The 13,967-nt window shown below is 38.6% G+C and overlaps 1 protein-coding gene across 2 annotated transcripts in view; it reads right to left on the bottom strand.

Annotated features, from left to right (window-relative positions):
* Window positions 1-13,967, bottom strand: part of PIK3R4 (phosphoinositide-3-kinase regulatory subunit 4) — a 77,907-nt gene that overhangs the window by 63,746 nt on the left and 194 nt on the right. The window contains exons 2-5 of one of the 2 annotated variants that reach the window (XM_019436216.2): window positions 10,803-11,091; window positions 9,786-10,396; window positions 8,280-9,056; window positions 452-585 (exon numbers count right to left, since the gene is read on the bottom strand). In XM_019436216.2, coding sequence (XP_019291761.1) covers window positions 452-585; window positions 8,280-9,012 — 867 coding nt within the window. In that variant the 5' untranslated portion in view covers window positions 9,013-9,056; window positions 9,786-10,396; window positions 10,803-11,091. The remainder of the gene's footprint in view (window positions 1-451; window positions 586-8,279; window positions 9,057-9,785; window positions 10,397-10,802; window positions 11,092-13,967) is intronic. The other variant, XM_019436224.2, reaches the window with a different exon arrangement.

Here is a 13,967-nt window from a genome sequence, read left to right as displayed (position 1 = left end):
AAATAAAATAAAATAAAATAAAATAAAAGCCAAATGAGCTCTATGCCTAAAAAAGAGAAAAATATTATACATTTCCCCCTAACAAACAAAAATAGGCTGTTTGGCAGGGGCGCCTGGGTGGCTCAGTTGGTTAAACATCCACCTTTGGTTCAGGTCATGATCTCAAAGTCCGTGAGTTCGAGCCCCGCACCGGGCTCTGTGCTGACAGCTCAGAGCCTAGAGCCTGCTTTGGATTCTGTGTTTCCCTCTCTCTCTCTACCCTTCCCTCGCTTGTGTTCTCTCTCACTCTCAAAAACAAAGAAACATTAAAAAAAAAAAAAATAGGCTATTCATAATAGTCTATGCTTTATTGCTTTGCTCCAAATTCATAAAACTCCAGAGAGCTATCTAATGCAAAAGTGAGAACATAATTCTATTACAACTTAATGGAGAATACTTGTTGCATAGTTACCAATTCTCTGATACTGCGATCTTCAATTTTATTTAGTACTTGTTCCGGGAAAAATTGTCCGTTTCTGTAAGCCAGAAGTTGAGAAAGATCAAACAGCGGTACACCTTCTGTAAAAAGCTCAGCTATAACACAACCTGAAAAACAGCAGATACAATTCCATTAAAAATGCAATGCAAGATATCTGTAATATAGATCAAGAATTCAGAATATTTGTAAAACTCAAAATGCAAAACTCAAAGTAAACTGAATTAAAAATTTTAATGCAATATACAACCATAGTCAAGTAAGACAGGGAAAATGCCTACTGCCTGGTATCAGTTCTAAAAGTTTCAAGTCAAAAGAAGCCCACAGAATTTTTCTCGGCCTTAAAAAAAATAAAATAAAATTACTTCCTAGCTCTCTCATTTAAAATGAATACGTTGGTATATTATACACACATATACTTAGAGACAGAGTACAAGCCACAAGGAGTACAATGTTTTTTTAAAGTATGGACTTGCAGACATTAAGTTCAGAAGGAACTGAGAAGTCATATCTGACCACTCATTTTTTCACCTCAAACAAAAAGTTATTAAGTGTCTGCTATACACTAGCAGTGCATATAACAGATAAAATCCTTGCCCTCATGAAGCTTTCATTCTAGGAAGAGAGACATAAAATAAACTAGTGAACAGACATGAGAAGAGTGCTACAAAGTACAGCTCCAAGACTAGAGAGGGAGAAAGAGAACCCAATCATTTTGCACTTACATAATCTTCAAACAAGTAATAAAAAAAAAAAATGTATCTATATTCCCAAAAGGACAAAGCAGTTTCACTGAATCATATGACCGCATTTCACGAGCCTGAAAGATATCCTTAAATAACCTTAGCTCACAAACTCTGCATTTGCTGGTCCCTCTGCCTGGAATGCTACTCCCCCAAAAATCCACCTGGCTTACACCTCCTCTTCCTTCAGATCTCTCATCAAATGTCATTTAGGAGATTAGCAGTACATAAACTACCCCATACTTCTTGCCTGACACGTTCCCTTTTCCCTTTCCCTGTTTCTCCCCACAGTACCAACTGATAAATTAAATATATTACTTATTTATTTTCTTTATTGTCTGTATACCCACTAGAATGTAAACTCCATGAGGAAGGGATTTTTGTCTATTTTGCTCACTTAAAAATTTCCAGGAACTAAAACAGTTCCTGATACATAATAAACACTCAATAGATTTCTAATTTTTTCCTGTACAGTGTCAAGATTCAGAATAAAAGACTTAAAATAGCTATTAAAAACACCATAAGCAAGAAGGAAAATAGAAGACCAGACCAACACTAACAAACCAATGGGATCTAACACAGACATCAAAAGAATATCTCACAACAGCAGAATACAAATTCTTCTCAGGGACACATGGAAGTGTGTCTAATCTAGTCCAGATTAGACTATATGCTAGGTCATAAAACAAGCCTCAGTAAGTTTTAAAGGACTGAAATCATACAAATCATGTCCTTCAAATGACAATGGAATGAGATAAAAAACCAGTAACAGAAGAAAGCTTGAAAAATTCAAAGCTTTGTAGAAATTAACACATTCCTAAATAACCAATGAATCAAAGGGAAATTAGAAAAATACTTTGGATTAATGAAAATGAAAACACAACATAAACATATAGAATGAAATTAACAACTCAGTAAAGAACAGATGTTGGTGAGGATGCGGAGAAAGGGGAACTCTTTTGCACTGCTGGTAGGAATGCAAACTGGTGCAGCCACTCTGGAAAACAGTATGGAGGTTCCTCAAAAAAGTTAAAAACATTAATTTTTTAATTAATTACAATTGAATTACTAGATATTTACCCAAAAGATTAAAAAATGCTGATTCAAAGAGGCACATGCACCCCAAAGTTTATAGCAGTGCTATCAACAATAGCCAAATATGGACAGAACCCAAATGTCCACTGGATAAAGAAGATGTGGTGTGTATATTTATACACACACACACACACACACACACACCCAATGGAATACTACTTGATCAAAAAGAATGAAATCTTGCCATTTGCACAACGTGGATGGAACTACAGAGTATTATACTAAGCAAAATAAACCAGTCAGAGAAAGACAGGTGTCATATGATTTCACTCATGTGGAATTTGAGAAACAACAGATGAACATAGAGGAAGGGAAGGTAAAATAAGATAAAAACAGAGGGAGGCAAACCATAAGAGACTCTTAAATACAGAGAACAAATTGAAGGTTGCTGGAGGGGAGGTGGGTGGGGGGATGGGCTAAATGGGTGATGGGCATTAAGGAGGGCATTTTTTGAGATGAGCACCAGGTATCATATGTAAGAGATGAATCACTGGGTTCTACTCCTGAAGCCAAGACTACACTGTATGTTAACTAACTTAAATTCAAAAAAAAAAAAAAAAAAAACCATAAAGGATGCAATAAAACAGTATTTAGAGGAAATATGCAGCTATAAACACCTATGGTAAAAAAGACAGCAAAACAATAACCTAACCTTAAGAAACAAGAAAATTAAACTAACCAAAGCAAACAGAAGGAAAGGAATAATAAATACTTTGGCACAGAAATTTGTGAAACAGAGAATAAAAAACAATGGAGAACACCAACAAAGTCAAAGGTTGGTGCTTTGAAAAGCTCAACAAAATTGACAAACTCTTACAAAGAAGACTAATATCTCAAACTACTAAAATCAGGCAAAAAAAAAGGGGGGGGGGAACATACTACCAACCTTACAGAAATGAAAAAGAACTATATTTTGAACAACTATATGCCAACAAATTAGATAACCTAAATTAAATGGACAGATTCCTGGAAAGATACAGATTATCAAAGCTGACTCAAAAAGAAACAGAAAATCTGAATAGACCTTCCAGTCAAGAAATTGAATTAATAATAAACTTTCCACAAAAGAAAAGCCTCAGACAAGATGCCTTAAAAGAGGCTTCACGGTCTGTCAAATATTAAAATTCCTACCCATTCTTGACAAATTGTCCCCCCAAAAACAGGAGAAGAGGGAACACTTCTCAATACAGAATTACCCTGGTACCAAACCAAAGACATCACAAGAAAAGAACACTATAGACCACTATTTCCAATGAATACAGACACAAAAATCCCCCCCAAAATGCTAACAAGTCCATACCAATAATAAAAAAAGGAAAGGAAAGAGAAGACACCTGAGCATGTTAGAATGCTGAGAGCCTACTGGTAAATGTGAAGGAAGTGCTGGAGTTGGAAAATCATCATTTGCAACCGTCAAGTAAAGACAGGATCAGGCAAGCATCATCAATAGATGCCAAATCAAGAAGTTGTGATGACTGGCAGTGTATTTGCATGGTCTTAAAAGTTTCTTCCCACAGGCTGCTTATTAGTTGCAAGGGACTAACAAAAACAAAAAACAAAAAACAAAAAAAACAGAAAGTAGCAATAGAGGGGAAAATCAGGCAAGACCTTGACCAGGTGATCAAAATTAACATCACCAACAAACACCATTTGCCCCTTGATGTGATACTGTGAGATGCATCATCACATATATAGTATACTACTGAGAATGAATAATCTCAATCTATTCAAAAGGAAAAATCACACAAACCCCAAATGAGGTACATTCTATTAAAAAACAAAGAGGTGGAGGTGCATGAGTGCACACAACCACACACACACACACACACACACACACACAAAATGCAGGTAAAAGCCAGTGAAAACTGAATAAGGCCTGTATCTAGTTAGCAGTAATGCTCCAATGTCAGTTTCGGATTTTGATGTGGCACTACAGTCATATATGGTATCACTAGTGGGGGAAGCTGGGAGAAGCAATTCTTCACTATTTTTGCAACTTCTATTGTTTAAGATAAAAAGTATAAAAATAATTTTTAAAAATTTAAGAGGAGATGTATTCTTCAAAAAATGTCAATGTCATGCTGACAAAAAAAAGGCTGTGCAAATGTTCCACACTGGAGTGACTGGGTGCCTCAGTCAGTTAAGTGTCCAACTCTTGATTTTGGCTCAGGTCATGATCTCAGAGTCCCACATCAGGCTCCGCCCTGACAGTGCAAAGCCTGCTTGAGATTCTCTCTCTCCATCTCTCTCTCTCAAAATAAACAAACATTAAAAAAAAAAAAAAAAATGGTCCACATCAAAAAAGAAGCTAAAGAAACATAGCAACTAAATACAATACCAAACCCTAGACTGGGTCCTGTCTTGGAGCAGTTAAAATTCTATAAGGGACAATACTGGGTCAAAAACAAAATCAGAATTAAAAAATTAGAATTAAAACTGTAAATTATTTATCAATGTTAAATTTGCTGCAGTTCATAACTGCAACACACAATTACATAAGCGTTGTGTTAGGAAACTAGTATCTTAGGAAATACATACTGAAGTATCTAGAGGTAAAGGGCCATGATGTACAGAACTTAGGAAAAAAATCATGGGGGGTGGGGCGGGGCAGGAGTGCAAAAATAATGTACAAGTAATAAAGCAAGCGGAGCAAAATGTTAACAAATGAATCTGGGGATTCTATGTACTATTTTTATTTTTTCAAGTTTTTCAAGTTTGTAAGTTTGAAATAATTTCCAAATAGTCAGAAAGAGAAAGAAACATAGCTATGTTTCACTATTTACAACTGAATTGTGTCTCCCCACACCCCAAAATTCATATATTTAAGCCCTAACACCCAGTACCTGAACCTAACTAAATACAGGTGATAGGGCCTTTAAAGAGGTAATTGAAGTTAAATGATGGGGCTCTAGTCATTTTGACTGGTGTCCTTATAAGATGTACCAGGGAAGAGTCCATATGAGTACACAGTGAGAATGTAGCCATCTGCAACACGGGAGAGTGGCTTCAGGAGAAATCAATCCTGCTGGCACCTTGATCTTGGACTTCCAGCCTCCAGCGCTGGAACAAAATAAACTCTTGTTTAAGCTACAAAGGCTGGGGTATTTTGTCATGACAGCCCCAGCAGACTAATACAGAGTTGAATACAGGACTTTTTTCTTGCAATTTGTAGAACGTTGTTCGGAATAGGTGTTATTAGGTGGTATTTCCCTATGGAACAAATTGTTCAAGGTGTTTTTATCAACACTAAGTCCTTATAATTCAGATATTAGCTCAAATGTTACCTTCTTAGAGAGGTCTTCTCAGACCATTTTATCTAAAGTAGTCTCCTACCAGCCCTTGTCATTAACACTTAGAAGTCCAACTTTTGTCACACTCTTATCACTGATAAAAATTCACTTCCTTACTTGTTTATTCTCTCTCCTCCACTAGAACGTTTTCTGCTCCTTAAGGGCAAAAAAACTGTCAGTCTTATTCACAGCCATACTCCCAACATCTTTACAACAGTGTCTCATACATAATAAACACAGAATGCTCAAATATTTGTCAAGCATATGAATGAAAGATCTCCAGGAAAAAGGCTCTGCCCGTTTATATGACCAGAGAATATATACTATTCTCCTAAACTAGCAGCCAGGAACCATGGATATGCATCAAGATGGGGGAAAGTTAACATTTAAAACCCGAGCTGTAGGAGGTGGACACATCCCACCCACCTCTTTCAAAGAAATGAAAGGGTCTATCTTCAACCAAAACAGCATAGGACTCTAGCCTGGAAAAACAAATACTGAGTAAGAATTCTGTTGAAGTTTATGGAACTATAATGCACACAGAAAGGATAAATATACACATCTCATCGACCCTTGAAATTTTAAAACAAACTTCCAGTTAAAAGTCACAGGAATATAATATGTGCCAATCACACCTCATTTTCTTTTTAAAAAGCCTATATCAAATAATTTTTAAAAAAAATTTTAAGCCTGCAAGTGATGCCAAGGTCAAAACGTGATCACATTTCTACGCTAAAAGAGTCCTATTTACAGAATACTTAGTAAGTTTAAAATGTAAAAATGGTTCAAAATTTAGATAAATTCACTGACCAAAAACTTTGGGACTCTGATGAATTACATTTCTAATCTTGTTATACTTACAGCCTAGAGGCTAACTCTATCTTATCCAAAACACCCCCCTTGGTATTACCTTGGGACATAGATTAGTGAGTGTACCAACACGGGTATAATTCTGTGTAACAACTCTTATTCAATCCCCTCAATGAAATACACTTATTCATTAATTATGTTACTTTTCCTAAGTAATCTAAAAAACAGTTCAATTTAAGTTTTCTCTGCGGCAAACCTACAGGTGGGAAAAAGATTAAACCCAACCTTTGCAAAACTTAAAATGGGACTGATAGCAGAGTTCACATGGTATTCCCCAGGATACCATCTTCAGCCCATTTCTCTTCCTAAAAATTCACAGATAATCTGAAATCCATGGCCTGGCTTCAAGTGGTCTGTGTATGATATTAATGCACGGTACTCTCCTCTAGAGAAGGAGGCCACTGATTTCATCAAATTACTTAAGGGGATCCCCAAAAAAGCTTAAGAATCACTTATTTACAAACTCTCCCTCGTTACAAATCCATTCCCTTGACTACAATTACTACCTATTTCCTGGTAGTATCTCCACCTCTATCCCAAATCTCTATGCACCAAACCTTTATTATGATCAACTGTCTGTTGTACATCTTCTCCTGGATATCCCCCAGGCACCTTCAACTCAATATATCTAAGAGACTTCATCATGTTCCCATCCCCTCTACCTGTTCTTCCTCCTATGTCTCCAATGTCAGTGACCATCACCCATCATCCATCACCAGGCATCCACCCAGTTTCCCAAGCTAGAGTGAAAGAAGTGTTCTTGACTTTACTCCCCCATCAATCACCAAGTCCTAACAATTCTACCTACTATCTCTGAAGCATTATTCTTCACCACTCTCTCTCCAATTCTGTCACAACTTTAAGCCAGTCAGGGTCCCGTCTTATCTGGATGGTGGTAGTTTACTTCTAGCTGGTTTTCTGGGCTCCAGGGTAGCTCCCCTGCAACCCATTTTCCATCCCATTTACCAAAGATACATATCTGATAATATCCCTGTAGGCTAGCAGGGGCCTGCCGGACCCTTTCTGATCTGGGGCTTGTTTACCTCACTCTATACTTTATGTTCCAGATAAACTACTTCAAGTGTCCCAATAAATCAGTGCATCATGCTCTGGTCTTCAAGACTTTGTATAAGCAACACCCTCTGCCTGAAACAAACTACCCTTACCATAGCTAGCTCCCAATCATCTTTCAGGTGTCAGTTTAAGTATCATCCTTCCAATAAAGAGGCCTTTCCTGATCCTGCCTCTCTATCCATCAATACCATGGAGACTAATTTAAATATTTATAGGTTCCTGTAATAGCACCTGGTTCTTATCACGACCATAGCAAATCACATTGCACTAAAGCGTCCTTTTTCAATAACGCATCTATCTCCCCATTAAACATAAACACCTTGAGAGACAGAACTATTCATCTGTCTCTAGTGCCTAAGACAGTGCCTAAGACAGTGCCTGGGGGCACCTGGCAGGCTTGGTAGGTAGAGCATGTGACTCTTGATCTCAGGGTCGTGAATTCAAGCATGTTGTGGATAGACTTAAAAAAAAAAAAAAAAAAAAAAAAAAAAGACAGTGCCTGATACAAACAGAAGAATTCAAATATTTCTTAAATATTTGAATGAACCACTCTGCATTTCATAGGTATTTAAACATGTCCAATGAAAGACTGCTGTATCTATCTGAATAGTGTATGAGGTACCAAGAAATTAATTTTTCAACATATGGGATTTTTAAAAAGCTACATTTCGATGTTCAAGAGTTAAAATATACGCACATCCCCCCCTTGGCAAATCTGACCAATTCAAATACCTGCTGAAAAGATGTCCATTGCCCGCTTCAACTCTCCTCTTGTTCTCTGATTACTATTCAAGTCTACAAGTGGAGTTGAAGGATCTCTCATATATTCTAACTCAGTGGCAAACAATCCACCATCAACAAAACGTTCAGGAGCAATGTAACAAGTTCTCCTCCGTGAAGTGTCAAAGAAATAGTTGAAATCTGCGGGGTTGTCCTCTGGAAGATAAGTGGGCTTAAAACTGGCAAAATCAGTTAGAAGGACCCAATTCCAACTGGTAACCATTACATTCTCAGTCTTGATGTCCCCATGACGGACCCCAGATTTGTGTGCTTGGTCCACAGCTGTTAGGATCTGGAAAGCAATCCAACGCTTCTCTATATTATTTAAGAACGGACGAGTACTGATGCGATCATAGAGGTTGTCTCGCACATACTGCCTAAAGAGCATGGCTGCTTTCTCAGATGCTTTTTCTGCTGCTTTCTGAAAAGGTAGACAGTTCTGTGCAGAATGAAGCCTGATTTTCAGTTCCTCCAGCTCTTGTTTATAGCTGGTTAAAGGCAACGTAGGATCCTGAATTGCAAAGACCTTCACAACCACTAGGCCTTCTCGGTGCTTTGCTCGAGCAACTTTAAAAAACCGAGTGCTCCCCAGGCTCTTATCATATTCAAAGTCATGGATGTCTGAGAAATAACTCTCCACAGAAAGGATCTGGGAAGGAGCAATGCCAGCGAGCTGATTTCCCATGATGGCAGCAAGTACCTCCGGGTCAGTAAGTCAGGATACAGCCCCTATTAAAAAAAAAGAAAGAACGAACGAAAGAAAAGAAAAAGAAGAAAAGAAATAAGCAATGAAACACCATTGTTTATGTATTCTCTTCCTAAAAGACAGATGCACTGTATTTCTCTTCCACTGAGAGCACCCTACCTAGTGTCGCAGGCAGGCTCTAAATTTTAGACACATTTACCTAAAAAGATCTTGTTGTTTTATGTTGTCCTTCCAGAACCTGAGCTATATTTAAATAGACCTCTTCAATATTAAGCTGAAAATGTTAGAATGTGCATTTTCTGCTTTTTAAATTTAAAAATTAATGAGCCTTTACTCTGTGGTTCGGCATTGTGCTTGGGGCTATGAAGGTCACAACAGTACTATATGAGACAGTCTTTGTCCAAGAAGAACCTGGAGTCTTGGATGTAAGGCGCAAACACATTAAAAACTTGACTAAAAATCGCCTAATACAAATAGATTACTGAACTCCTCAAAGACCAACCTAAGATCCAAAAAAATCAGTAACTCCTGGGCCCTTCCAGTCTAATTCCAGTGTTTCTTCCCACGAGCAAACAGAAGGCATAAAGTTGTCTCATGGGCAACAACAGGGAAGAACCCTCGGCAAAGATGTTAAAGAAAAGTAAACCGAAATACACACTTGCCAAACAAACCCAGGGTTCTCCTAGCTCGTATTTTGCAGGAAATAAAAGACACACATACACACACGGCCATGCGCACATATAAATATTTACCCCAGGACTCTGTAAAGTGTCACAAGTTGGTCACTAGCTCACACTGAGGTCATGACGGGTCACTTCAGGGTCTGAGATTGGGGGTCAGCAGCCGGGCAAGTCTTCTGTATGAAGGATCTTCCTTCAAAAGCAGGAGGTGGGGCGTTGGAGGAGGGACGCCGAAAAATGCCAATCTCCAGAAACCACGGTGGCCCGCAGCGGAGAAGGGGGAACGTGCCGCAGATGAACGAAGCCAAGCTGAAGCGATTCCACAGATACCCCGGGAGCTGCCCCCGCCAGCCCCCTACTCTGCCCGGGGAGCCACGCGTTCCTGGGCCTCGCCTTCCCCTCGTGCGGATCTCCGGACCTCCGAAGGCCTCTAGACTCCTGGAGGGCCTCACCACCAGGAGGGGAGGTGGGACTCGGGATAGAACGGGAGGCCGCCAGTTCCAGGGAAACACTTCTCCAGCTGAGGCAGACACAAACGCCGAACTCCCGGGAAAGCTGCCGGCTCTGACCTCATTCCGGTCTCAGAGCGGAAGTGACGACGGAGAGAGGTTTAAGGAAGCAAGCGAATGGTGGTGGAGTTGGTTGCTAGGAAACGAGGAAGGGGCGTGGCTTCACTCTGACGCCTGGAGGAAGAAAATAAAACGTGCTGTCAATTTATTCTCCACCCTGGTCTTCTACCTATCGTTCCCTGAACTCTGTGGCTTCTGACATCCCCGGAACAGAGTTCTTTAAGAGAATTCACAGGTTTATTTAGGAAGGTTAATATATCCCCCAGCTGAATTTTTAAGAGCTTTACTTGAGATATAATTTGCATACGATAAAGTACACCTGTTTAAAATACACAACTCAGTGGCTTTTTATATATTTACAGAGTTGTTCAATTATCTCTATAATTTAATTTTAGAACACTCACATTACCCCCAAAAAGAAATTCAGTAGTTATAAGCAGTCACTCCCATTATCTCCCTTTCTCCTACCCCTCCCAGCACTAAGCAATCACTAATCCACTTTCTATTTCTATAGACTTACCTATTCTGGATATTTCATATACGTGGTATACAATATGTAGTCTTCCCGACTGACTTTTTTCACTTCACATGTTTTTGAGGATTATCTCTGCTGTAGTTTGTATCAGCATTTAATTTCTTTTTATTGCCAAATATTCTGTTGTATATATATTCCACATTTTGTTTATCCTTTCATTGATTGATGAACACCTGGGTTCTATCTACTTTTTGGTTATTATAAATAACGCTTCTATGAACATTCCTGTAGAAGGCTTTGTGAGGTCATGTGTTATTTCCTCTAGGGTAAGCACCTAGGAATGGAATTATAAAATCATATGGTAACTCTATGTTTAACATATTGATAAACTGTCAAACTGTTTTCCAAAGTTTCTGCACCATTTTTTAAATGTTTATTTATTTTTGATAAAGAGAGAGCGCGCATGAACAGAAGTGGGGCAGGGAGTGGGGGATGGGGGGGATGGGGGGGGGGGGGGGACACAGAATCCGAAGCAGGCTCCAGGCTCCGAGCTGTTAGCACAGAGCCGGACCCTGGGCTCGAACCCATGAACTGTGAGATCATAACCTGAGCTAAAGTCTAATACTTAACGGACTGAGCCACCCAGGCACCCTAAAGTTGCTGCACCATTTTACATTCCTACCAGCAATATGTGAGGGTTTGATTTTCTCCATATTGTCACTGTTTCTTTTGGATTAATGCCATCCTAATGGGTGTGAAGTATCTCACTGTGGTTTTTATTTGCATTTTCCTAATGACTAATGATGTTAATCATCTTTTCGTGTGCTTATTGGCCACTCATATATCTTCTTTAGAGAAATATCTCTCCAAATATTTTGCCCAATTTTTCATTGGGTTGTCTTTTTATTATTGAGTTTTAAGAGTTCTTTATATCCTCTGGATACAAGTCCCTTATCAGATTTGCAAATAGTTCTTCTCTGTGTTGTCTTTTCACTTTCTTGGTGTTGTCCTTTGAAATATTTTAACACAAAACATTCTAGCACAAAATATTTTAACCCAAAGCTGAATTTTTTTTGTCATCCTTTTAAAATCCCCTCCTCCCTTATTTCCCATCTCAGGAGGCAAGAATGCCACCCACTGGATTCCTCAAACTTCCAATTTAGAAGTCATTAAGTCATCCTTGATATCTTTCTACTCTCTCTCTCTTTCATCAATCCCCACCACCACCATTCAATAATCTTCTGCCCCTAATGATTCAGCCTCCAAAACATGCCTTAAAGTCATCCACTGCCATCTCTCCAGGACTTAGTCCAAGCCATCATTGTTGCAACGTGTAGATTTTTTTTTTTTTTTTGAAGTGTAGATTTTGAAACCTACTCAGAAAAGGCATTCCCCACCTACAATATTATTTTTTGTACTTTTCTCATGATTTCTTCTGGATCTTTTGTAACTTCATTCTGTGTCCTGAAATTTCTGAGGTACGGGTCCAGCTTAATTTTTTCTCAAGAAGGATACTCAAGAAAGTATCCAAAAATGTCAATAAGCAATCCATTTCCCCCAAACTCATTTGAAATGTCATATTTACCACATACAAATTTCCTTTATATATTTGGGTGGATCTTCTGCTTGGACTTTCTCTTCTATACATTGAGTTGCCATTCGAGTCGTCTACATTGTTTTAATCATTGTAAAATGTTTTAATGTCTAACATGTCTACTACTAATGTTTTTTTAAAATACAACTATAATCATAAGGATTATACTTCCAGGTTCTGCCTCCTGATTTTAGGCTAAAGCTAAAAATCTTTAGCTTGGCCAGCAAGACCCTGCATGATCTGACCCCTAACCACACCCCCCCCCACCATAACTGGCATCACTCACTGCCCCTCTTAGTCCCCCACAGTGGCCTCCCTTTGTTCCTAACCTGTCAAGCTTCCCTCTACCACTTGGCCTTCACATTTACTCTTTCCTCTGTTTGGAACACCCTTTCCCCCACTCTTTATATAGCAAAACTTGCTCTTCTTTCCAGTCTCAGATTAAGTGCCAATACTTCTGGAAGGTCTTTCTTGAAGTCTTCCCACAACCACCATTACATAATCTCATGGACAATGAACTTTTTTCTTCACAGCACTTATTACCATTGAAATCATTTGATTTTTGAGAGACAGGAACTATTTGTTTAATGGCTGTTTTCCCACTGCACCATAAACCCCATGAGGTTAGTGATTGTGTAATTCTTATTCACCAAGGTATCTTCAACAACTAGAACAGTTTCTGACACACAGTAGACATTCAATAGATATTTGAATCAGTGGATATGGCCTTATAAGGTTTGTGACCATTAGGGCCAAAATCATGAGTTCTAGGACTAGGAATATATAAGAATTGCTACACACACACAGTTGTTTAGCAGATAATATTTTAGGATTATGTTTATATCTCAGAGGTTGAATTCCATGTATGTAGGTGCTTTAAACATCTCTTCAACAGAGAACCCATGGTATAGAAATGAGATAAATCTGTCTCAGTTTAGATCAATCATGCATTTTCCCCACATCTATTTTTCCCCACCAGTACGTTTTGTGAAATAATTCATGAACTATTTTTCAATGCCTTGTATAAGAACTTCTATGGTTTTCTTTCCTTTTATTTCTTTCTTTTTTTTTTCTTTTTTTGTTCTTTCTGTTTTTAAGTAGCAATCATGGCTGCCCAGGAGGTTTTTTGGTTTTGTTTGTTTGTTTGTTTGTTTTTAAAGAAATCTCACCTAGTCCTTTTGAGGATAAATAAAAAAATAAAATTTGCTTGCCACTGGTGGAGTATAAAGAGTAAAGAGCCAGTAAACACTCTTCTATCCTCTGGTCAACAGCCTCTCAGATGCATTGTGGCAGCAATGGCTAACTCCCTTCTACAGAAAATAGATGTCACAGAAAAGTATCTGTATAGGAACACCCCACCCCTTGCATATGAGGGGGGCCAAATGACTAGCTCTCTACTAGGAAGTATAAGGGGAAATTATGTATTTCACTTCCAGGTCAAGGCAGTTAAGAGGTGAATGACCTTCTCTGCTCTCTCTTTGCTTCAGCCTAGATGCAGGGAACTTCAAGGCCTTAGGTAAGGCCAGAGCCACAAGATGGTAGGAGCCTATGTTCCTGAATCACAACCTGGAGAAAGACCACCTGTTAAATAGGAATACCCAAACAGGACTTTTATA

The sequence above is a fragment of the Panthera pardus genome, unplaced genomic scaffold (genome assembly GCF_024362965.1).
Source record: "Panthera pardus isolate Hobbes unplaced genomic scaffold, ASM2436296v1 HiC_scaffold_16, whole genome shotgun sequence".
In the NCBI taxonomy this organism is placed as follows: domain Eukaryota; kingdom Metazoa; phylum Chordata; class Mammalia; order Carnivora; family Felidae; genus Panthera; species Panthera pardus.
The sequence above is the reverse complement of the archived record's forward strand: the minus strand, read 5'-3'. Positions and strand labels throughout refer to the sequence as shown.